The following is a 26,464-nucleotide window of genomic DNA, read 5'->3' on the forward strand; positions in this document are numbered from 1 at the left end:
TATATATATGTATATATATATATATATAAATACATGGCTGGACTTTTGTCAGACTGTTGGTAGTTTTACAAATATCTAACCGTTCTTTAAAAATGATATTGCTTTAGTCATTGACAGGTGCTCAGCTAGCCTTACTATTTCAGTCTTTGAAGACAAAGCTGAGATAGAAAGACACTATCATGTGTTCCAATTCCTTAGCAGTGAGCCACTGGGATGTGAGTGTTATGGGGGATGTTCTTTAGGTGAGGAGCAGGGAGGAGGTTATGAGGCTCTTTAGAACCAAAAGCAGTCATTTGTTCTCACTTAGCATTAGAGGCTGGGAAATTCAGAGAATTAAAAGCAACTTCTACGTTTATTCTCCTTCATATGAGAAAAGAAGGCTGGTGCTCTTTGGCATGTGTAGGTCTAAATGAAACTTGAGAGCTTTGATCAATAATCAAAAAAAGAATAAAAGAGAGACCTTTATAGAAAACCTGGAAAATTCCACCAAAACTAAATAATGTGCATGACATTAAAACTGTGTGTCTTTGAAAACTCATCATTTTTAAACCTTTAGTCAGAAATATTCTTGGCCAGTGTTACTGAATAAAAGATATTTTCAAGAACAAACGCGGGTTTTGGGGCTCTGAGTAAGTTGTAATACATGAAGTGATTAAACCCTTATTAATTGGAAGGTAACACTAGATTCCTCTTCAGAGTCATCAAGGCTTAGGGGAGGCTGAGATTTGCAGATTTGCATTTGTCATGCCTGCCTGTCAATCACAACCATAAGACAACAAGGCAAAAAGTGCTAAAGGATCGATTGCAGGAAGAATTCTTATTGCAATGTCTTGACATATCCATAGAGTTTGCAAGGAGGATAAAGAGTGTACTTTGTCTAAGCTGAAACTCAACTTTGGGAGGGAAGAAAATAAAACATCCCTTTTCACCCCCACTTTAAGAGGCCTTCATCTTTAGAGAGACAAAACACAACCTCCCCTTGTGATCTAGGTGGAAAATCTGACTCACTTGAAAATGAGTTTCACTCTAGGACATTGGGTGGGGTAAGATATTTTATTTTGTGATCCTTTTATATATATATATATATATATGTATATATATAAATATAAATATGTATATATATATAATTAAAATTTTATGATTAAAATGTCATGTTTGGAAATAAAGCAAAATGAAAGCCTCACAAAATGATCCTCACAAAAATGATCCTCATGCCTGTTATGAACAGAGGTAGCCTCTGTTCATATTTTGATGCGGTTTACTTGTTTGTATCACAGGAGTGAATTCCAGAGCATAGCTCAGACAGTCCTATGGTTAAGGTATTTACTTATATTTTTCTTTTCTTATTATTGTGATCTGTGTTTTTCTGCTTCCCACAATGACGATGAACCCAGCAGTATGAGAGCTGTGTTTTGACTGAAATAATTCTGTGGCCCTGGGCAGGGGCGCTGTGCATTGGGTGATCTCTCTGGTCTCTCAGACCCAGCCCACACCCTTTCTGGAAGGACAGTCTCACAGTCCAGAAGTTTCTCAGCTGGCGTTTGTCTGGAAGTGCCGCTCGTTAACCTTGCTTTCCCTCTTCTCTGTGTTCCTTCTCTTCTCTTTCCTCTTCCCCTTGTTCGTCAATTTCTATTCTTCTCTGTTTCAGCAAAACAATATCAGTCAAGGTAATTGATGATGAGGAGTATGAGAAAAACAAGACCTTCTTCCTTGAGATTGGAGAGCCCCGCCTGGTGGAGATGAGTGAGAAGAAAGGTGGGGGAGCTGCTCCAGGGCTGAGCCCAACAGCTTCTGCTGGCCTGTGCCACCCCTGGATGCCTGCACTCTTCAGAACGTGACTTACGAGGCACACATCCCTCCACCTATGTAACAGGGCATAGATCTCCTTGGGGCCACAGTAGGGCTGGCCTGGAGCCCCATCAACCAGTTTGGGCCACTCTGCACATTGCAGTCTGAGCATCGGCAGTGCGGCCACGCTTCCATTGCTGGAAATGTTGGTGCTGATGCTGGCTACACCCCCATAAAGCCAACTGTCTGATTTCTTAATTTGGGGTACCTCCTGATTGCTAAATTGAAGCAGAAGAATTTGTATCAGTGATGGATTGGCAGAGAAGATTGGCGGGGGCCAGCTGAGAGTCCCTGGATGCCCTTTTACATACTCCGGGAGGTCCATGTGTGGCCAGTTCTCCTTCCATAACATCACAGTAACATGCTGCTTGGTGAACACCTAGCATGAGCGTGTGACTCCAACCATTTGTTTTGCCTTTGTCTTGTGTTCCCACAGGAAGATCATTACCATTAGAATATTTGACCGTGAGGAATATGAGAAAGAGTGCAGTTTCTCCCTTGTGCTTGAGGAACCAAAATGGATAAGAAGAGGAATGAAAGGTGTGAGAGTATACAAAGACATACCAGCGAGAAATTGTACTCTTCTCTCCGTGTCCCCTACTCTCACACTTAACTCTCTCCTCTTCCTCGCTTCCAAGTACTATACTTCCTCTCCTTTGAAGCTTTAGCAATTTCATTTCCCTTCCCTATTTCACAATGCACCAAGAAATGCCAATTCACCTTAATTGATACCAGATTTCAGAAATAATGGAAGACAGTTTCGTAATTCAGAAAGGATGACATAAAAGAATAATTTCTGGGTTTAGTTTTCCACTGCCCAGGAATCATTCAAAAATTTGGTTCCAGCTACTAAGCATCCCCTAATATGTTAGCGATAGACACTACTGTATACATATTAGCCATGGTAGTTGCATCTCATGGTAAATAATAGGAAATTTCAGAATTCAATAATTAGTCTTCCTTAGAGAAGCCAGTTTAAAAAAAAAAAAACAGTAAGAACAAAGATCTTTAAAGAGTAGTATTCATTTTTGCATAGTATTATTCATATCATCAGATATGAAATTTGAAAGGTATAAAACCTATAAGCATGTGAATTTTCTTTAGTAAACAGGACATGATGATAGTTGGTTAAGAACTTAACCCTTAATTAAGGCTGATTCTGCCTTATGCTTCAAACTCTCTCAATTCTTACTGAACTGACAGATTTCTAACCAAGAAATTTTTTCTAAAAATAAAAAACAGCATGAAATTAAATTTTTTTTTAATTTTTATAAATTTTAATAAATTTTTAAATAAAGCTGAATTTTATATCAGCTTTAAAAATAGGGTTTTTTTAAAATTTTGAATTATTCTAAAGGCTTCCCATAATTACCCTCTAATAGTGGCCATTTTAAAAGGAATGGTAAATTTAATGGTATCTATAAAATGAACATAGTACATATTGATTGCATTCAAACAATTGATGAGAACAGTTTAAATGGTTAAATGACCACTTTGCAAGAAATATATATTTTTACATGTAAAGGAAAAATCAAATACAAAAGACTAATTCCTATATAGACCCAACATTTGGGGGAATTTAACTAATCTTGCTTTTATTAGAACACACTGGCCTCTGAGTCCATCAGAAAAACAAAGTTGTCCTGACTTAATCAGGACAAGTTCAAAAAGGTAACAGGAGCCTTTGGAATGATGGAGGAGGAGCACTGGGGACCCATTTTAATGCAGCTTATTTAATATGCTCCATAGCAGGTGAAAGAAAAAGACACTTTAGAAAATTGTGCTGACTTCTTACAAAGATGGGATCAAAAATGCCTCGTTAACATACAGGAAAAAGCACTTACTTCTAATTGTATTCTCAAAGAAGAGCATCTTGGATACACAGCTCTTTCGATTGTCATTTTAGTAAAATATGCCTTCATATAAAAGCAAATTAAAATTCCTTGATAGTACTATCTGCTTTCGACACCCACCAAGTAGATCTGTGTCATCGTAAGTAAAATGACTGACTTGTTTTTGAAAGTTTCCTCTAATGCCACTACCATTAGAAAACTGGTCCTAAAGAAGTAATTGTAACATTCTCATCTGGAAGTAATTTGTTTGATACATTCAGGCAATAGATTTCACCAAAATAAAGTGCTACAGTTACAGTCTGAGTTTAAAGCACATAGCCTGAAAGACAAAATATGTATGTCCTCTCCCCCCACCACAAGCCTTCCCTGGCTGACTTGTCAGTTTCTGTGAAATTATGTGTCCACAAGAAGCGATGTGGCTGTCCGATTAGAATGCGCAGAAGTCATAGAGAAGGACACCCAAATAAGCACTAATTCCTGGGACTCAAGTTTTGAGGATTTAAAAAAACCTAAGCATTCCCTGATGACCAAAATATCATGCATATAGAGCCTCCAGTGAGAGATCTTCACCTTGGGTCAAAATCTCCTTATCAGGAGGGATGGCCGAAATGAAATGTCGTAAGATGTTTTCTCCATTTTCATTGAAAGGTACATGAAAAGTACAATCCCTGAGATCCTGGATGATTTCAGACTTTTGTCTATTGAACTCACTAACTCCCAGGCAATATTTCATGAGGAAGACTCACTCAAAGATTTAAGATTAACTTCATAACGTATTTCTGCTATATTTGGCAAACTAGATATATACACTGTGTGTAAACATAGAGTGGACATGTTTTCTTAAATGTCAAGAAATGATATATAAAGTGAATTGTTTATATATACAATCACTCACACCCATTTGCAGAAATTAGGGATTTTTTTGGGAAATACTCCCAATGCCGCATTTACTTGGCTTGCACCATTTAGTAGCAGCTCCCGACCACTATAATCAGATCTGCCTGGATTTCTTTCTGCTGATATTCCTCTTACTTTCATTATTCATCTGCTCTCTTATTCTGTGTTTGTCTTTGTCTGTTTCCTTCACAGCCCTGTTATTGAATGAGCTTGGTAAGCATTTCATTTCTTGCATTTCCTTTCCATTTTTCTAGGTTATTTTCCTTTTCTATCAGGTACCATAGTAGCTTTCTGACTTATCTTTTATTTCTATTGATTTATTAACAAGATTGTTGTTTAGAGCGATTGGCCTCATAATTTTGTGGAAGTCAGATAGTTTGCATTCCACTTTGAGTTTAGTATTACCTTTTTCAAAAAAATCAGTGATTTTTTTAGGCATGCACAAGAATTAAATTTGTGCACTGAACATCATAACCGTAAAAGAATGATTAATGGTTAAGTCATGAATTGATGTTTCCATACCTTTCTTAATTATAAATACAATTTGGCAAGTTTTTGTACCTTGGATGGGTTGTCAGGTGGTCTGGTGTCACTGGTATTTGTTATTTAGAGTGTAAATGAAACAAATGGTAACATTTATTTATTTTCTTTCTTTTTTAGGTGGCTTCACAATAACAGGTATGAATTTTTTAAGTCTAATGAACCAAATTTTATTTTTTACTATCTGTTCTCACCATGTGTTATTTACATTTTAAAAAATTATTTCCCATTTTTATTTCCTTTTAATGAAGGGAAATACCTGTATGGTAAGACAATTTTTTAAAACATTCTTCATTTTATCCCAGTTACCCTTAAATATCGAATAAGAACCGTGTCTTACTTATCCTGAATTAACCTTTAGCTGTGGTACACGGTGTGCTGTGGCTGATTTTACACATTTAATGTTTACACATTAACAATGGGTGTGTTGTGTTTATTTATGAGCAAATTGGAACCTGTAATTGGTCGTGTTTTGACACTGATCAATTTACAGATGTACATATAGTGTTGATCATGTAAGGGAACTCTGCTAGATGCTCCAGAGAGTACCAGAATAAATACAATGACTGCTAGTCTCAAGGAAGCAGAGGAGTTGACATCCAAGCCAACTCCCTGGCCCAAGCTCAGGATTCTAATCATAGATAATGTCCTATTGGGAGAAGACAAAGCAGGGCTTCGCTCTGCCCACCACACCCTTCTGAGAAGTTTTAGCATTCTTAACATGGTAACGAGTAATATGTCTGCCACTTGAAGTGGACGACAAAGTGTTCTGTAAAAACTCCATATTCTAGTTAAAACATTTTAAACGCTTAAATTCAGAATGGTACCCAGCCACTGTTGATTGCATTTTTAAGCACAACTTTAAAGCTATTTCCTGATTTATAGAAGGGCAATATTTCCTTACCGCATCCTCTCTTTTGACCTTAAATATTTTTGCACACTTTCAAAATCATCCATGTAGATTTAGAGAGGGAAGTAAATATCCTTCTAGTTTGTCTGAAGCTGCAGGTTGAAGATGTCTCTAAAGGCTATCCCAGTGGTTGTGGCATTTTCCAATACAATTATGTAGATATCAATAATCTAATTATTTTTTTCTGAAACAAGATAGTTAAACAAATATATTTAGAAAAGAAACATTCTCAAAAATTCTATTTGAAAATGTTATGGTGGGGGTTGGGGTTAACTTAAACCACCATCAGTGTAAACTCATGATTAGGAAGTTTCAACATGATTCTGTCAAAGTGGAACTTTCTGAATGCATCCAATTTCACATGGACTATTGCTCTCCACTGCTTTCTCTCCAGACACAGAGTTTAATGACAAAATAATTCACAGGCTCTTGGAGACATAGAATTTGAAAAGGATAGAAATGTTCAGCAGGGCAGGTGCTCATAGAGAATTTCTTAAACCTGATTCACCTGACTTTCTCCTAGGTCAAGTCTTCCCGGTTCTGCACTGCCAATGATGCTAGTTTTGAATCTGAAAGCAGGAATGTACATTTACTTTGAAAACTTTAATCTTTTCTTTTTCATCTTATCATTTACTGAAGTCTTTTTGGAAATATTCTGATTCAATCACCCAATAAGTAATTGATCCTTGTGTGCATTGAGGAAGGTAGGAATAGTAGTATCTACTGCTTGGCCCTGAGACCTTCACACAGTCTTTAGGGTAGATAGAATCTCTTGTTAAAATGTATCGATGTGTTTGGATATCTTCCTGTTTTATCATTGACTTTGTCAAGATTTTACTTTTAGGGGCTTTCTTATGTATCACTTGAAGCATCTTTCTTCTTAGTAAGTAATTAATGGTATCTAATTTTCTTTTCACGGAAATTGTTCATATCAAGTTCTAGAATACCTGACTAATAATATCTAACATTTTCTGTCTTGGATACATTATGCATCCAAGAGGACAGAATCATGTCTTTCAACGGTTTCCTACTTTTTCATATAGTTCATTAAGCTATTTCTTATGGTTCAGATTTTAATCTCCAATAGCAGTTTTTCTGGTGTTACCACCTCTTCCCAAAACTTGCAATGATGCAGTTAAAATGAGAGAATTTGCAGACCCTCTGAGGATCTCTACATCGGTTTGTTCCTCTCACTTTACATGACCCTTCTTCTCTTGAACCAAGAATATCTGGGATCCACTCTCTATAGATACCTCTGGGGAAAGTTCTAAAATGTAGGTCTCAGTTCAGTTCAGTTGCTCAGTCGTGTCCAACTCTTTGTGACCCCATGAATTGCAGCACTCCAGGCCTCCCTGTCCATCAACAACTCCCAGAGTTCACTCAGACTCATGTCCATTGAGTCAGTGATGCCATCCAGCCATCTCATTCTCTGTCGTGCCCTTCTCCTCCTGCCCCCAACCCCTCGCAGCATCAGAATCTTTTCCAGTGAGTCAACTCTTCACATGAGGTAGCCAAAGTACTGGAGTTTCAGCTTCAGTATCATTCCTTCCAAAGAGATCCCAGGGCTGATCTCCTTCAGAATGGACTGGTTGGATCTCCTTGCAGTCCAAGGGATTCTCACGAGTCTTCTCTAACACCACAGTTCAAAAGCATCAATTCTTCAGTGCTCAGCCTTCCTCACAGTCCAACTCTCACATCCATACATGACCACTGGAAAAACCATAGCCTTGACTAGACAGACCTTTGTTGGCAAAGTAATGTCTCTGCTTTTGAATATGCTATCTAGGTTGGTCATAACTTTTCTTCCAAGGAGTAAGCGTCCTTTAATTCCATGGCTGCAGTCACCATCTGCTGTGATTTTGGAGCCCCCAAAAATAAAGTCTGACACTGTTTCCACTGTTTCCGCATCTATTTCCCATGAATTGATGGGACCAGATGCCATGATCTTCATTTTCTGAATGTTGAGCTTTAAGCCAACTTTTTCGCTCTCCTCTCTCACTTTCATCAAGAGGCTTTTTAGTTCCTCTTCACTTTCTGCCATAAGGGTAGTGTCATCTACATATCTGAGGTTATTAATATTTCTCCTGGCAGTATTGATTCCAGCTTCTGCTTCTTCCAGCCCAGCGTTTCTCATGATGTACTCTGCATAGAAGTTAAATGAGCAGAGTGACAATATACAGCCTTGACACACTCCTTTTCCTATTTGGAACCAGTCTGTTATTCCATGTCCAGATGTAGGTCTACACAGTGAAAAGCAGCTGCAAGCCCTGAAGAGCTTTCCTTTGAAGTCAATTTGAAGCTTTGAAGTCAAGGCTTTGAGACACAGGAGCAGTCTCTACTAGAGAATTAATCTGGCTCTTGGACTTTGACTGCAGATTTACACGGTCTTTGCAGCTGAGTTTGAAAATCTAATTTAAATCAGGATATATGGAAATTGAAAAAGTTGTTTAGTCCACAACGCAGCGTCTCTATTTCAGAAATGTCATTAGTAGTGGACATTAAATGCTGGGGATGCTTTTGGAATTTGCAAATCTTTCCCTGTTGCTGCTTATCTTTGCCTCATTGGAAGGCCCTTGTTGTTGTCTATGATGTAATCCCCCCTTGACCCTCCAGGCCCATAACATTATAACCCTTATTACGTTATAGCTCATTAGAATCTGGAAAGCATCTCTTATTCATTATATCATTTGATCTTCAACCTTACAGGATAAGACTTTTTCTCACTTACAGGAGAAGAATGAAGGTTCAAAGAGATTAATCAATCTGCTCCAACCACTCATCCAGGGCTCAGAGCTTGGCCTTTACGTCCAAGGCCATGTGATGACTGTTTCCAGCACTTTTAATTCCTTCCTCCCGACTCATACGTTCCTACTTGCATCTTAATCCCATTTCAATCCAGAACCTCCACAGTGTCTCTTAAATACACTAGTATGAATTCCAAACAAATACAAAAATAGGAAGACCCCAAAGCAGGGAAATTAGAGTGCATTGATTTGGATATTTTTAATAAAATTAAGTATTCTGGCTCAGTTTGCAAAGAGAGAGGCATGTTTTATTCCCAAAAAAGGCAGCTAAATTTTTCTAATTAATTAAAAGTGCATAATAGTCAATATACCTCTTTAAAAGTTACTCTTCTGATCATATTATGCTTATCATGTGATAGTTTTCATAAGGCACATGGCTTTCTAAGGAAGCCAAGCTATGAAAATTCCAACAGTTAAACACACTTTAGACCCTCCGGTGCTTGGGTTAGAAGAACAAATCCCCTTCAAGTCTGACTTCTCTTAACAGTTGAGAAAACTGAATCTGAAAGAAACACCTTGTCCAAGTATAGACAGCAAGCATATGGCAGAGTTTGCGCAGAGTGTGAATCTTATGATTCCCAGGTCAGTTATGGGAACTCTTGGTAGAAACCAATAGCAGGTGCATCTGTCAGTCAGATGTCAACTAGGAAATCCAGCCAGTCATGGTGACAATGGAACACCCTTGTAAGCCTGCCAGTGTATACAGCCTTTTCCCCTCCAGACTGCCCAAGAAATAAATAAGCATATTTTTTAAATATTATGTTACTTGATCCTCAAACACGCCTGTGATATGGACAGAGCAGGTACTACTATCTCCATGTTACATATGGGAAAGCTGGGGAAATGGCCTGCTCAAGGCCATGATGTTGGCACCAGTAGGCTCTAAAAGGAGCACCAGGTGCTTTCTGTAGTTTGGTGATGCTTCTGGAAGCAGGCACGTGAAGGACATGGTTAGTATGCTCGGACACCTGCAGGAATGTGGCTGCATTCCTGTCTGTGACGTGTGTGCTTCATAGAAACAATCTGGCTTGGCTCCTAGAACCCTTGCCCCACTGACCTGCGCTCTTCTGTGACCTACAGAACAGTGACCTCTGACCACTCAGTCCCCAGACTAACACTGTGTGTGCTGTATGCCTTTGGGTGTGATGCTTGCTAATTCCACAGAGCTCTGCTGGCAAACCAGTACCATCCATTCTGCTGACTTTTGCCTGTCCTTTTGCTAGGCCAGCCTGTCTTCAGGAAAGTTCATGCTAGAGAACATCCACTCCCCTCTACTATAATCACCATCGCAGGTACTCGTTTCCTCACGGGCCTTGAAAACCACAGTTAACCACCTTCAAGTGTTCTTTGGGTCTTCAGATATTCAGTTCAGTTCAGTTCAGTCGCTCAGTCGTGTCCGACTCTTTGCAACCCCATGAATCACAGCACGCCAGGCCTCCCTGTCCATCACCAACTCCCGGAGTTTACCCACACTCATGTCCATCGAGTCAGTGATGCCATCCAGCCATCTCATCCTCTGTCTCCTCCTGCTGCCAATCCCTCCCAGCATCAGGGTCTTTTCCAATGAGTCAGTTCTTCGCATGAGGTGGCCAAAGTATTGGAGTTTCAGCTTTAGCATCAGTCCAAGTGACACAATTCAGCCCCTGTTCCCACTGAAACATTGCTACACATGGCTTCTCTGCAGTGGGAGGGGAGTCCTGGACCAGCCACAAGACACCACCACAACAGCCCAGGGTAGGAAGCATGGCGGAAGGGGCAGCATGGACCTATAAAGGGGACTCTGTGCAGAGGCCTCCCAAGTTTCAGTATATTCCAGATTTCTTGCAAATCTCGCTTCTCAGGCATGGCTCTTTTATTCCAAGTATTATGAAGTATGTTTAAAAGCAAGCTGACTTTCTTCTCAGAGTCTGCCTTTCCTGCCTCCAGGCAACATGATGTTAGCCAAACACAAACAGATGACGGTGCATCTGTGGGGTTTCTCCAGAGAGGAACGTTGACAGGATGACTCAAGGATGACAGAACTGTCCCATATCGACAGTAGGGTTAGAGCCCAGTTTGAGCTCCTTCTCCCTGTCACCGAGTCTCTGGATGAGGACACCGATACCCACTCTCCAGTTGTCACCATCACCCATCACTGGCCGTGCGACAGAAGCACGCCTCAGTAGGACTTCCCTTGTTTCTCGTATCCCGCACACCCACTTAATCATCATGCAGCCCTGACTGCATAGTTGTTCCAGAATATTCCTCGTGGAAATAAATTATGGGCCTCCTTAGGTTCTAATCAGAGAGGCCAGCAAATTGCTGCAAACTGCCAGGGAATATCTGCTCTCAGATTTCTCCCCTACAGATGATTTTATCCCAGGATTATTTTCTGTCTTGTCAATACTGATTTGAACCATGGCTCTTCATTATGCATTTGATCTTTAAGTTGCATTGTTTTTTAAGATCATGATGTCACATAATTTATTATCAACTTCTTAGTAAAATAAGTGAGTTTAAAAATAGGTACAGGTATATGTACATATGGGGCTTCCCAGCTGGTGCTAGTGGTAAAAATCTGCCTACTAATGCAGGAGACAACACACGTGGGTTCGAACCCTGGATTGGGAAGATCCCCTGGAGGAGGGCATGGCAACCGACTCCAGTATTCTTGCCTGGAGAATCCCCATGGATAGAGGGGCCTGGTGGGCTGTAGTCCATAGAGTCGCACAGAGTCGGACACAACTGAAGCGACTTAGACACAAGCTTACAAGCTTATGTACATATACAGATAGAGGGAGGGGGAGAATTAAACAGAGAATTTCTTCTATCTGAGAAGCCAAACGAAAAGCCCAGCATGTGCATAAAGAAGAAAATGAAACTGACTTGACCATATTAAAATGAACTGCATTTGATCCAACACTCAAAGCGACAAGAAACATAATAGTTGATCAAAAAATGTGCTATTAAACTATTTCTCTATTCAATAAAAGCTATCTAAAGAGAAGATACTTTTAAAAAATTGCTTAGCTCTCCTCTTTGCCAGTTTCAAAAATCTGCATAGTGAATGCTAACTTATCTGTATCACTAGAGTAGTAGGGCTAACTCAGTCATGTCTGACTCTTTGCAACCCCAAGGACTGTAGCTGGCCATGCTCCTCTGTCCACGGGATTTTCCAGGCAAGAATACTAGAGTGGGTTGCCATTCTCTTCTCCAGGGGATCTTCCCAATCCAGGAATTGAACCAAGGTCTCCTGCATTGCAGGTGGAATCTTTCCTAGCTGAGCTACCAGGGAAGCCCATCTGTATCATTATAGAGCAATAAAAGGATTTATCCAGCTACTTTCTGTTACATATAAATATCTCCTAAGTGTTCATGACATTTATTAAGAGAAAATAGCCTTGACCCTACTATGACACTAAGCCTTTGTGCTTTGACTTCTCGGCTTGGAATACCACTCTGTCCTCTATTATAATACCTCCCAGCCATCCTTCCCACCACCTTCACTTGGTGAGCTTTTATACATGCTTTAAGGCAAATTTCAAAGTATCTCCTCTCTCTTGAAGCTTTCCCTGATTCCCTGGGGCAGAGGGAAGCTGCTCCCTCCCCCTGAATCTGCAGTCCTTAGCTTTTTGTAGTAGAAGTTGCCCGATCTATATGCCTCACTTCCCACTGGACCATGAGTTCCTAGAAAAGAGAATGGGGTTGGAAGGCCTCAGTGTGCTGACGTATAGTAAGAGTGTGATAACACGTGTGAAATGATTGAATAGTCTTTCTATGCATAGAGCAAATAGAGACTTTTCTAATGGTGAATTGGGCAGTCACATGACAAATACTTAGTAGGCACCTAGAACTTTATCCTACTACATCATAATAGGCTCTGGGGGATATGAGGGCAATTCAGAGAGCAATGAGACATACTGTTCTGTCTTGTAAAGTTTTTAATGCAGGATATTTGTATGTAAATGTGGTTTTTTGAGAGGGAAATGGAAACCCACCCCAAGTATTCTTGCCTGGAAAATCCCCTGGACAGAGGATCCTGGCAGGCTACAGTCCTTGTGGTCACAAGAGAGTCAAAGCCTACTTACTGCCTAAACAGCAACAAAAGGTAGTTTAAATACAAAAAAGTAGTATATTAGAAGTGTCCATGTTTAATATATGCACACAACAAATACTGAGAACTAACTTATAGTGGTCATTCCTAAGCAAGTCAGTTGAAGGATATTTCATGCAATAAGAGGTAAAGTTTTGAAAAATAAGTAGGATTCAGCTAGGTGAAAAGGGGGAAGGTTTTCTAGATGGGTAGACAGTAGGATAAAGTGTGGCATTAAATTCAAGTCAAGTCTGGAAACAGTGTAGAAGGAAGCAATAGGAATCAGGTGCCCTGCTTTTCTTTGGTTTGGTTCGGATATTCCTAAATCTTGGTCATTCTCATACCTCTCCTGCATTATTTCGCTGGCTTCATACCAACTGTACAGTTATGTGCTCCAGCCAATGTTTTGCCTCATGTTTTTACTTCACTAAATTCATAAAATAAAAAAAAAAACAAGTCACTAACACTAATGGAAAGCTAGTATTTGTCATAAATACAAAATAAGGTTAAAAATTTTAGGATGAATTATAGTTATTAACTTCTAGCTCTATGCAGTCCAGTGCTCTATGCCTGATAAATGTTTTCTGTTTCCTAAAGGATAGAAACCCTAATGTCAGGAACTAGTTACAGATGTAACATCCCCCAAATAAGCATGTCTTCATCATCAGAAGGACTCAAGGATGATTAAAAAGGGAATAACCTTTTTGCTCACTACATGATTTGATTTCATTTACTACCATGTCCATATAGTTAATGTCATGTTCCAAATCATTTCATTTTGTGAAATGCAGTTTAAAGTCATGCCATTGTATTGTATCACCTTTCCTTTGTAATTCCTCTATATTTTTATACCTAAATCAACTTGTGGAAGTGGGAGTGTGCTCAGTCCTGTCTGACTCTTTGCGACCCCATGGACTTTAGCCTACCAGGCTCCTCTGTCCATGGGATTTTCCAGGCAAGAGTACTGGAGTGGTTTGCCATTTCCTTCTCCAGGGGATCTTCCCGACCCAGGGATCGAACCCAGGTCTCCTGCATTGTAGACAGACGCTTTACCACCTGAGCCACCAGGGAAGCACAAATCAACTTGAATCCCATTAAAAACAATTTCCCATTTGTAAATAAACTATGAAAAGTGAACATAGTAAATATTCTTCCCCTAATGTCTTCTAATTCAAATTAAAATCCAAGTGGCACTTTCACTTTTACATAAAATGCTAGCAGTGCCTCTAGCCCATCTGCTCCGTAACAACTGGCCTAGGAACTAGTTTTCTGCATCATTTGCTGGTGCATCAGATGGACCCACCATGGTAGGGTCCCTCAGCAGAGGGAAGTCCTGTGTCTTTGGAGAGGAAGGGAGTTGTGAACTCCTGCAATAGCTGATGCCTAAATGCAAAAGGCAAGGAGTCTGGGCTCAAGTCCTTCCCACCCTGATCGCTCCCCAGTCCATAGATTCCCACTGCAGGCAGTTTGCCTAGAAAGTTCTAGAAATGAGGGCATCAGGGCTGCAGTCTTTCTGTACCACCAATACTAGATCCTTGTCTATGAGGTCCATTCAGCTCAACTGTGAGGGGAAGTGGCCTGTCTTGTTCCACATCCTGAGCCTGAAGGACAGGGGGCTGAGTGATTATAGGAAGAGTGTTTGTCCTTCACATGTGCATGGCCTTTTCAGTCTGGGATTTATTTAATGACCTTCACACAGAGAGGAACCAACTGTGAGCTTCCCCTCATTAATGGACTCTCAAGTCCATTAACATTTTCTTAGTACCCACGAGTTTCTCCTGGAGTGTAAATTACTTGGTAGTTCTGGAAATAATCATGCCCCCATGGTGAGTAGTAGTAACTCCCTGAAGGCCTCACACTCCCTCTTCCTTGTTTCCTTTAAGATTAACGTGATCAAGGTCCTCCCAACCCATCAGCTTTGCACCAGAGAGAGACAGCCCTGGAGTACAGGCATCTTACTAAAATGTGGAATGCATGGATGCTTAGCTTCTTAACTTGCAGTAGCAAATAAGAAGCTAAGATAAGAATTTCCCATCTATCATCTCTTTGCCCCTGGGGCATTTTCTGTTGCCTCTTGCAAGTAGAGAGGAGGAGACCAGATTCTTTCACCTGGCAGCTTTAATTGTGTTTCCTCTTCCTCATGTGCTAAAAGAATGTGTACAAATGGCCAGGTAAACCGGCATCCTAGGGAACACCTGGGTGATTCCCTCATCATAGATGCCATATGGCAGAGTTTTCCCAGGGATATGATCCTGTCAGTTGCTTTTCCTGATCTGTTCTTTGGCTGGTGATTAGTTTGTGGGATGTTTTGATCACTTGCTGTCACCAGTGATCACGGCCCCACATGACAGGCATCTGTCCAGTTCTCCTCTCCCTGCAACATCACCCCAGGGACTTCCAGTAGGTCATCAGGACTTCCTTCCTTGCTGTCCTTGTTTCAGGATCCAGGGATTTCCAAATAAAATGGAGTCTATCCTCAATCTCTTGCCCTTCCCTTTCACAGATGAATATGATGACAAGCAGCCACTGACCAGCAAAGAAGAGGAAGAGAGGCGCATTGCAGAAATGGGGCGCCCCATTCTGGGAGAGCACACCAGACTGGAGGTGATCATTGAAGAATCCTACGAGTTCAAGGTATGCTTATCAGCACTGCCCATCAGGAAGGCCGGGCCCATCTCTGGACCCAGACATTTCATATTGTCGGTCTATGCTGTATGATCCATCCAGAGAGAGGAACTGGCTCACTGATGGAGAGAGCATCAGAGCAGAAATGGAATTCGAGAGTTGGTAGGGAACCAACGGATCTTGTAAAGTAAACAGCATCAGAACCAGGGTCTGGGGTTCTGGTTCAGACCCTGATCACTAACAGGATCCAAGGTGCCCTAAAGGGAGGCTTTGTTCAAGAGGACAGCAAGGAGAGGCAAAGATGGGTTCTAAGAGACTGTTATGTGTGGAAGAAACCATGCTTTGTTTGAAAGAGCTAGTCAATCTAGTAGAAGCAAAGCCTTGGCACTGCTAAAAACGAGGCTTTTGTTTGGAGGGAGGTTGGTAAGCTCTCCCCATGGAACATGCGATCGATAAGCTCTCATGTATATGTAGTCATCTTCTCAAGATCCTAGGACACTTGAGTACAGTCTGCAAGCTGAGGGTAGAGTGCATAACCAGAGAGTTTGTCATCAGACAAAAAGATTTCCAGTTCTTTAGATGAGAAAAGTCATTTTTCAGAAGTTAAGCAAATGGACCTTAGGGTGAGCTTAGGACTTAGAGGTGAAACTTTCCATCTGTTCTTAGCTGCTTACTGAGCCCTCATCCCACTCCCACCCCATCTCACTCACATGGTCCTCCCTCCTAGAAGCCCCCCAGTAGAAGTGCACCTGCGTTCTTCAGTGGGATGTGAAAAGGTTTCCAGAACTACACGCCAGAGCTCAGCAGCATTTTTCCCACTTATTTTTGAAAGGCAGATTCTGCTTCTGTTTGGAAGACCAGAATGAAGAATCCAAAAGGGAGAATCAGGCCACCAGCCTAGAAACCAGAGCCCTCTGGATTGTATCTGGAGTTTTCACGGTTGTGACTTCTTTGCCTTTTGCTGGGCCTGTTCATTATTTTTTTTAATTTAGTTCACAAAGGAAGGTGCCTGATAGGAGATAGGTGGAAAGAAAAATTTCTTTGCAAATTAAAGTGCCATTCAAAAGATAAAAATGCAATTAAACTTTCCCCTTCAGGCCACCATGGATGTGTTAACTCGTCCTTTCAGCCATTCCCACAGAACGAAAGAGCAGGATAGACACTGGGACCAGTGCTTTCTAGGCAGACCCCGACCATCAGAACCCACCTGGTGTTTGATCTGGAACCTGGCCAGCTGCACACACATGACTGACATGTGCACACGTGCCCTGAGATGAGGCACAGACATCTCAGCCCGTCTTGTTTGTGGACCACTCTGCTCATGTGTCCATCTTCACTCTCCCTCATGCACCCCTTTTCACCTGGAATCAGAGAGAGCCTGGTGCCACTTGTAGCAGCATACTCTACAGCTTGGCATTTCTGTAAACACTAGTTCCCCCACCCTCCCAAGACTTGCTGGGGAATTATTTTGTGCCCTCTCTCCTGGAACAACCCTGAGCTTTCCCCTTCTGTGCACCCATGACCAGGAAGAACAATCACAGTCACTTCCTTTAGGAAGAATTGGGTTGGGTATGGCAGGGCACAGTCTTCTAGGCAGCAAAACTTTCTTGGGTTCAGAGCTCTTTATGGTAACCACACCAATGATCCAAGCATTTGAAAGTCACCCAACACTCTCTCCATAAGTCTAGTTGTTTGCGATACTTATCTTTCTAGAATAGCTTCCAAAGGATATGTCCTCCCATGTCCTCAAGAGTTCATCATTATGTTTACTGTTAACACTGAAGGGCACATTAGGTTATGTTTCTGAAGTGCCTTCAGGGATTAATGTTGATATCATTTTATTCTCTTAAGAATTTTTTTCTAGACCATAGCCGTTTTAAAGAACTTGTTCAGAACCCTCAGAACTGCATCAGAGACCCAAATCTGGAGTCACATCTAACAATATTCAAGTCTGCTTTGCCCACTGGGTTCTTATTTACTATCTTCTGACGTAGTACTGGATTTTTTTAACACCTGTGACTGAGGGTGAGGTTAAAACAATTGCTCACAGTCTAGTGCAGTAAAGAGCTAACAATGGACATTTAGGAAATCTCCAGGCCAGTGTCGATGGGAATGCTCAAGTATAAAATTTCAAATTCATCTTATTCTTTCATCTCCTCCTATAGGTCAAGAGAGGACATGTATGTAAATTAAGTCCTGGGAAGAACCCAGGCTATCTCATAGTCCCTTAGGGTTAACATGAACTAAAGTTTATGATCTACCTGAGGTTTTACATATATATACATTTCAAGTTTAATTTATCTTAAAACTTAGCTCTTTAGAGATATTTCTGAGGCAATATTGTTTGAGGTATTTAACTGTTACAGAAGATTCTCTTCTCAGTTATTCATCCCCCCGGTGATGGGATTCTCAGCCTTGGTTTTAGAATAAAAAGGGTTCCTTTGGAGAGGCCTGCCCCAAGTTTCCATCACATTTAGGAAAAGTCAAGGTCATTTCTTGTTACATTCTATAGAGAACTTTGAATTGGCATCAACCATGACGCTTGGAGGACTTAACAAGATTGGCTGAGTCGAGAGAAAAGTCAGAGGCTTGTCATGTGCTTCTAGTTACGGCAGTCCTGATGATGACAGCTATTATCAGGGCCACTAACAGTTCTAGACACAAAGCCAGAGGCCGAAAGGTCACCACCCTACAGAGAAACAACCTGGCAAGGGATGATGTTGAAAGGACAGAGTGGGCCCGTTGGAGATGGTCCCTTTCAGATTTATTATCCTCTGAATATTTCACTTCAGTTCCAATGACAGTTGTACTTGACATTCTGATGTGGCTTTGGCCTTCCGGATGGACCCTTCAGATCACATGATCCTTCCTCCTGATTAGCTGATAACATGCTCTCTTTCTCTCTCAGACCTTAGTCAATTCAGGGACACTGCCTTAAACATGTACAGGTTTTGACCTAAGACAAATGATATGTGTTTTCTGCCTCTTTGCAATGAGTGGGAATTCGAGGAAGCTCTGACAGTAAGTGTGGGCGTGTGGTAGCTTAGTCGGGCGGTGGTCTCTGGGAAGAACGGCCTCAAGTCCCAGAAGTGACCCTTCTCCTTGCAGTTGCTGGGATTTGTGGTAGTGCTTTGGGTGCATCTGCTTCCTTAGTTTTCTCGTGAATGCTTGGCTGCTCCTGTTGTCCCATGAACTGACATTTATGTGGAAAGCTAAGAGTGCTAATTGTACAGAACGAAGCTTAAAACAAGTCTTAAAAAAAAGAAGAAGTGACTCAGTATTAGTAAAGCAGTGGAAAACTTAGTGCAAGGTCATCGCAGTGTGCCGTAAACCACAGGCCCCGACCTCCAGGATCTAATGCCTGATGATCTGAGATGGAGCTGATATAATAAAAATAGAAATAAACGTATGATAAATGTAATGTGCTTTTGAATCATCCCAAAACCATTCCCACCCCAGTCTATGGAAAAAAATTGTCTTCCACGAAAGTAATGCCTTAAAGGTTAGGGAATACTGCCCTAAACCATACAAATTGACCTTTTCTTGGCTTTTCTCATTTGCAACAGGAGTCAGGTGAGATGAATTCTCTAATAGCCACTAGTCTTACAAAACCAGTAGCCAAAGAAAAATCCATTTATTGATGATCATACAGCAGCAGTCTTGAGACTCTGCTGTTTGGCTGCATTTCACTGGTCAACAAAAATATAGTAAGAACAGGTTTTAATTTTGTAATCTCTGCCACTTCTGGGTGTTCACTGATAAATATGCTGAGCAGGGCATAAATTCAGTTGCAGACAGCACACTCTAGATGAAGCCAAGAGAGAATCAAGTTCATGAAGCATACATCCTCTATTCTCACCACTGAGGCTATTCTTCCTTGGCCATTAGGCATTGAAGGAGGATTGTATTTGCTACAAAGAAGTTTCCATTTCAGGATGTTTCCAAGTCAGGACTGTGCTTGTTTGCATAAACGTAACAGTGTTTGATGTCAATACTGTTGTTCTGAGCCTAACATCTGCTACCCTTTATATAACTCTGGGGTTTCAAAATCAAGGAGGTCTGAGATTTCCCGGAGGCCTTAACCAACCCAGCCGTTATTATCTGATTCTTTTCAACCTTTCTAGAGTACTGTGGACAAACTGATTAAGAAGACAAACCTAGCCCTTGTGGTTGGGACGAACAGCTGGAGAGAGCAGTTCATCGAGGCGATCACTGTCAGTGCTGGTGAGTGCCTTTCTATGAATATTATGAGTGATAATGTCATTCATTACAAGCTTACTTTTCCTGCCATAAACACTTGGTCTATGTCAAAGCACCAAAGATTCTCTGTGATGAAATTAAAAGAGAAATAAATGTATTTGTAGCATATATGCACATTTTGGGGACAAATTTAGACTTTATAGATGAAGTAGAAGTCTTCAAACAGAACTTCCTTCTCTGTCTACATTGCGTCTTTCTCTCCGGAAATAGACAAGATAAATTTAAAGCCTTGACATCTCAAACTCATGGAGAGCCAATCACAGGGCTTTGTCTGGAAAATTTCCTGAGAGCAGGAGAAGTGGCCAAGTGTAGGTCAGAAAGGAAGCAGCAATATCATTGGTGGGGCAGGGTGACATGAAGACCCTTCACCACCACCATCTGCATCATTTTAAACTCTCTTCAATAGCATTAAGTGTTTGCACTGGCTCTGGACATAAAAATAGAATCACATTCTGTTTCTTCCTGTACATGCAAAGTGAAGAGTTTTATTTAGGAAAATCCTGCAAAATGAAGTGTGCTGCAAACACAAGGAGCCAGACACCTGAGGAAATTAAATTCAGAAAAATGTATCTGTTTCATGGATCGCCAAGCCTGGTCCATTCTCTGTGTGATTGTATAAAGGTGGAGGAAAGCCCCTTTCAGAGATTCGGGAAAGCACCACCATCAAGTTCTGCTGCTGCATTTCCACTGGTTCTTTCTCTTTAAAGATCCCTGCAGGCTCATCCTCTACTGTTGCAATCAATGAACAAAACTAGAATTTTCTAGGTAGTGATTCCCAGACTGTAAAATATGGGAACAGCATCACTAACGGTTGGATCATGACTCCTAACACAACCCCCTCTTTCCAATCTGCCAGAGAATAATTTGACAGATCTCCCAAATACTGTGGGAACAAAGGATGGTAAAGGAATGTTTGTGCCTGTTTATTAGTAGTACTGTTTATAACCACATTTTGGTTTCTTGCAGTGGAGTCCACAGTGGAAATTTATGAACAGTAAATGATGAGTAATTGCTTAGGGGGAGTAAATTTGAAATTTACACATAAATTCTAATGGAGGTGAGGGACTCCCTGTGTTCCTCTTTTGGGACTGCTGTCACAAAATACCAGAGACTGGGTGGACTTGTAAACTACAGAAACTTACTTCTGGCAGTTCTAGAGGCTGGAAGTCCAGTGTGAGGGCCAGGTAGATTTGGTGCCTGGTGAGAGCCTGCATCCTGGTTCATGGACAGCTGATTTCTCACTCTGTCCTCACATAGGAGAAGAGATGAGGGAGTGCTTCAGGGTCTCTCTTTTTAAAAAATGCACTGCATTATAGTTGATTTGCAGTGTTGTATTAGTCTCTGGTATACAGTAAAATGATTCAGTGATACACATACATATATTCATTCTCTTTCAGATTATTTTCTCATATAGGTAGTCAGAATTTTGAATAGAGTTCTCTGTGCTATGCAGTAGGTCCTTGTTGGTTATCTTATATATAGTAGTGTATGTATATTCATCTCAAGTTCCAAGGGCATTAATCCTGTCAATGAGGACTTTAACCTGATGATTTTATCATTTTCCAAAGGCCACACTTCCATATACCATTATATCAGGAATTAGGCTTCAACATATGAATTTGGGAGGGACATAAACATTCACTGTCTAGAATTCCCTCATTATGGCTTGTATTTTTTCTGTAAATCTAAGATTAATATCTGAGGCATGGGAGATATACTCCTTCTCAGAGAGAATGCAAACTAAAAGGACAAAGATAACTTGTATAAGACACTGTTGACAAGGCCAGTGGTAGAAGATATTTTAAAATAAGCAAATTATTTTATGGGCTTTGACATATCAGAATTGAAACATTAAAAGCAGCATAAGCCTTAATGGATCATTTCCAATGGTTTCCACATTTCCTTTGGCTGCAGATGTGTGAGCATTTAAATGATGATCATGACCTGGCCTCATTCATTCATTCATTCATTTTTCTATATGTCAATCATCGTTCTTGGTGCAAAGGCTATGACAGTGAATAAAACAGACAAATATTCCTGCCTGCATGAAGCTTACCTTCTCATGCAGGAGACAGCAGATGAGTAAAATAAGCAAGAAGTCAAAGTGTATGTACAATGATGAGCTTATCATCAGAACAACAAAGCTGTGGAGGGGGATAAGAAGCTTGCCTAAGGGGCTGCATTGGACAGTGGCCAAGAAGACACAGTCACTGCTCAGTTTGCTTTTCTAGCAGTGGGGTGGCTTTGTGTTGATTTATCGGCACATTTTTGTAACTTTCAGGGACCAAGGTAAACATTTTATGGCCAATCTATGGTAATGGAAAACAGTGGTTTTAAACAGCCATATGCTGCAAAGTTGTATTTTTGCTCCTGATCAGAATAGGTATACAGAGAAACAACTCTAAAGATGCTAAGACTTTCTTACTTTAAAGGGGAAGATTTTGGTTTGACAGCCCTTTCTTATGTTGAATTAAATCCTCTTGAAATCTCATGAGGTCAGTATTATGACTATCCTGACCTTTGGGAGGAAAAATCTGAGCCTCTGCAAGGCAACTTGGTTTTGGAAAGTAGCCCAGAGCCCTGATCTACCAAATTCTAGTCCAGTGTGCTGTCCACAGCTCTTGAGAGAGAAATGTCAAAGCAAGGAAAGCTGCTCCTCCCCTCCGGCTCATGACTTCCCTTGGCTTTGTCACCACTGCTGATACTCTTTTTGTCAGCACTTAGATGATGGGACTAAGTCCCCTCACATCCTTTAAAGAACTGTTGATGAATGAAATGCAAAACTCCTCAAGGATTCTTATTTGTCATGCAATGTGTTGTGTTTAAGTTTCTAAATGTATGCTTGGGAACAAGACAAAAATTGCTTAGAAATTTGCAGGCTGCTGGGTACATTGACCTTCTTTACAATTTTGAGACAAAATATCAGAAAAGCAAACTGATAGTTTATAGGCATTAAATTACATGAAGGGCAGTTAGGAAGCTCAATAGTTGTCATTGTGATTAAATTTAGGTCTCTAAAGAATGTTAATATTCTTGGGTTGTTAAATAGACAATAAAATTGGTAAAGCAACATTTCTTGACAACAGAATTTTGTTGGATTTTAAGATTTCATGGCTAAATAGTTGAGAATTAGAAAGAGTTGCCTTATTAAAAATGTTAAATTGCTTTTAAACAGCTCTACTGAGAGGTTTTGTCCCATGCAATTTTCTGTGCAAAATTGAAACGATCTATCTTCCTAAACAAAAATAATAATTTCATAAATTGGATTTTGCTTCTGTTTCCCACTGATTATATTTAAACTAATTTCAGGGTAATCCCTGGCAGTCTTTTGGTTCCTCTACCATCACTGAGTTTCATAGCTCTGTCCCTAGACCTCCTAGGACCATAATGTTTCTGTAAACCAAGTTCTTTTAGTTCAATATTTGAAGAGTTAAAGGACTCATTTGATTCCAGGGATTAGAAGGGGATTATACAGTCATGTCCCTGAAGTTCTCCTGTCTTTCCCTGGATAGACTACCAGGAGTGGTGGCCTGCAGCACTGAGGTGCCTGTAAAAATTTGCAAGACAAGTTGAGTATCATTAGGTGGTATGAGCTCTGCCAGCAGATGTATTTCTAAGGGAAGCCAGAATTCACTGTGTGCCCAGTTTGAATTTCCCCCAATGCCACCTTCTTCCTAGTGTCTCTACCAAGACAGGAATGAAGGGTTGGCTTTAAGAAATCATGGACCAGCTGGACTACAAGGGAGAAATGTGTCAGGAAGAAGGCAAAGGTTATCTGGGTAAAGAGAAGCAGAATGCCAGTGCCAATTCCATAGCCAGCACACTGCTGTTCTTCCCAGCAGCCTGAGCTATAGTGAGGTGAAGGGCAGAGGGGTGACAAACCTGGCTTTGGAGTCAGATGCATGTTCGTGTCCCAGACCTCCAACAGCTTCCCGGATGACTCCAAGAAGATTGTTGTTGTTTAGTCTCTCAGTCATGTCTCTTTTGCAACCCCATGGACTGTAGCCTCCCAGGCTCCTCTGTCCATGGGATTACCCATGTAAGAATATTGGAGTGGGTTGCCATTTCCTTCTCCAGGAAATCTTCCCAACCCAGGGATCAAACCAGTGTCTCCTGCATTGGCAGGTGGATTTTTTTTTTTTTTTCACCACTGAGCCACCTGGGAAACTCTCTAGGCAGATTACATCCCCTCTAAATTTCAGTCCCCTTATGTGGAAAGTGGAGAAAACAGCTCCTCACTCATGAGTTGCTATAAGGACTAATCAAGGCAACATGTATTTTCACCAGAACCAACTTTTGCATTGGGATACCACAGTTGGTTATTTGGGAGGCAAATAATCTTGAATATTCTATGATAAAACTCTTAGAAGAAAAAAACATAGGCAGAACACTCGATGACATAAATCAAACCAAGATCCTCTATGACTCACCTCCTAGAGTAACAGAAATAAAAACAAAAGTAAACAAGTGGGACCTGATTAAACTTAAAAGCTTTTGCACAGCAAAGGAAACTATAAGCAAGGTGAAAAGACATCCCTCAGAATGAGAGAAAATAATAGCAAATGAGACAGCTGACCAAAGATTAATTTCCAAAATATACAAGCAGTTCATATGACTCAATACCAGAAAAACAAATAACCCAATCAAAAAGTGGAGGAAAGGCCTAAACAGACATTTTTCCAAAGAAGACATATAAATGGTTAACAAACACATGAAAAGATGCTCAACAGGGCTCCTTATTAGAGAAAGGCAAATCAAAACTACAATGAGATATCACCTCATACCAGTCAGAATGGCCATCATCAAAAAGCCTACAAACAATAAATGCTGGAGAGGGTGTGGAGAAAAGGGAACACTCTTGCACTGTTGGTGGGAATGTAAATCAATATAGCCACTATGGAAGACGGTATGGAGATTCCTTAAAAAACTAGGAATAAAACCACTGTAAGACCCAGCAATCCCACTCCTAGGCGTATACCCTGAGGAAACCAAAATTGAAAAAGACACGTGTATCTCATTGTTCATTGCAGCACTAGATGCAGCAGCCTAGATGTCCATCAGCAGATGAATGGATGGAGAAGCGGCGCATATGCACAATGGAGTATCACTCAGCCATAGACAGGCAGATGAACCCAGAACCTCTTATACACCCTGAAGTCAGAAGGGGAAATATAATGTTGTATTCTAATGCATATATACAGAATCTAGAAAAATGGTGCTGAAGAATTTATTTACAGGGAGCAGTGGAGAAACAGACACAGAGAATAGACTTATGGACAAGGGGAGGGGGAGGAGAGGGTGAGATGTATGGAACGAGTAACGTGGAAACCTACATTACCATTTGTAATAGAGATAGCCAATGGGAATTTGCTCTATGGCTCAGGAAACTCAAACAGGGGCTCTGTGTCAACCTACTGCTGCTGCTAAGTCACTTCGGTCGTGTCCGACTCTGTGTGACCCCATAGACGGCAGCCCACCAGGCTCCCCCGCCCCTGGGATTCTCCAGGCAAGAACACTGGAGTGGGTTGCCATTTCCTTCTCCAATGCCTGAAAGTGAAAAGTGAAAGTGAAGTCGTTCAGTCGTGTCCAACTCTTAGCGACCCCATGGACTACAGCCTACCAGACTCCTCCGTCCATGGGATTTTCCAGGCAAGAGTACTAGAGTGGGGTGCCATTGCCTTCTCCCCTGTGTCAGCCTAGAGGGGTGCAATGGGGAGGGACATGGGGGGAAGATTCAAGAGGGAGGGGATATATATATACCTATGGCTGTTTCATGTTGAGGTTTGACAGAAAACAAAATTCTGTAAAGCAGTTATCCTTCAGTTAAAAAATAAATTAAAACAATTTGTGGAAAGGCAGTCAATTCCATTTAATTACTAAAAAGGCTATGTGACTAAAAACACAGTTGATCTTTTCATTTTATGTTACACATGCCATTTGATAGATAAGGAAACTGAGATTCAGAAAAACGATGTAACTTGCACAAGAACTCAGAGCTGGTAAATGTCAGTCCTGGGGTACACGTCAGCCTGAGATTTTCTTCTTTGTGGAAGTGCACACACTCCCTATGCCTGAGAACTGAGTACACACTCACCTGTGCACACACACATAGAACGCCCGTATACATACTTACACAGATGCACACAGACCTGTATGTGTGTGTACAAATACATGAACACACAGACACATATAAACGTGTGTACATACAGACATACAAAACACAGGCACACAGACACTGGCACATTCGATGGCTTATATCTTTATTCTTTTGGATAATTGAGCAGAAGATTGAAATATGGAAGTTTTCTTCTTAATATGTGTTAAATCTCCTTAAGCTCGTATGTCGTTAAGGAAGGTACCAGTCAGTTCCGTCAAGGACAGAGGGAGGTGTTTGTTTCCCTGGGTGCATCTGTAGCCTTCTGCCTACTAATTGGTATAACTTTCTTTGAATAAAGTCAACATACTTCCCTCTGTTTTACCTGATCATCTTAAGTATTCAGTACTAAGGCTTCCTAGGTGGCTCAAGATTATAATCAGAGACCCGATGTCAGTTAAATGAAGAGGCGGAGGGGACGGCGTCTCCTGAGCCTACCAACCCAGCATGGAGACTGGCTCAGTTTGGGTGATGCTTATGCCCTCAGTCCTTACCGTGTGT

General features: G+C 41.0%; 1 protein-coding gene across 10 annotated transcripts in view; it reads left to right on the plus strand.

Moving 5' to 3' along the window:
• SLC8A1 (solute carrier family 8 member A1) overlaps window positions 1–26,464 on the plus strand; it is a 458,773-nt gene that overhangs the window by 362,381 nt on the left and 69,928 nt on the right. For 4 of the 10 annotated variants that reach the window (XM_012173106.4, XM_012173120.4, XM_042246259.1 and 1 more), the window contains 7 exons: window positions 1,649–1,755; window positions 4,791–4,811; window positions 5,259–5,276; window positions 5,390–5,404; window positions 10,076–10,144; window positions 15,428–15,558; window positions 19,674–19,773. In XM_012173106.4, coding sequence (XP_012028496.1) covers window positions 1,649–1,755; window positions 4,791–4,811; window positions 5,259–5,276; window positions 5,390–5,404; window positions 10,076–10,144; window positions 15,428–15,558; window positions 19,674–19,773 — 461 coding nt within the window. Of the gene's footprint in view, window positions 1–1,648; window positions 1,756–2,284; window positions 2,389–4,790; window positions 4,812–5,258; window positions 5,277–5,389; window positions 5,405–10,075; window positions 10,145–15,427; window positions 15,559–19,673; window positions 19,774–26,464 lie in introns of all 10 variants that reach the window. The other 6 variants (XM_060412238.1, XM_042246257.1, XM_060412237.1 and 3 more) reach the window with 4 other exon arrangements.

This window comes from Ovis aries, chromosome 3, assembly GCF_016772045.2.
Source record: "Ovis aries strain OAR_USU_Benz2616 breed Rambouillet chromosome 3, ARS-UI_Ramb_v3.0, whole genome shotgun sequence".
Taxonomy (NCBI): Eukaryota; Metazoa; Chordata; class Mammalia; order Artiodactyla; family Bovidae; genus Ovis; species Ovis aries.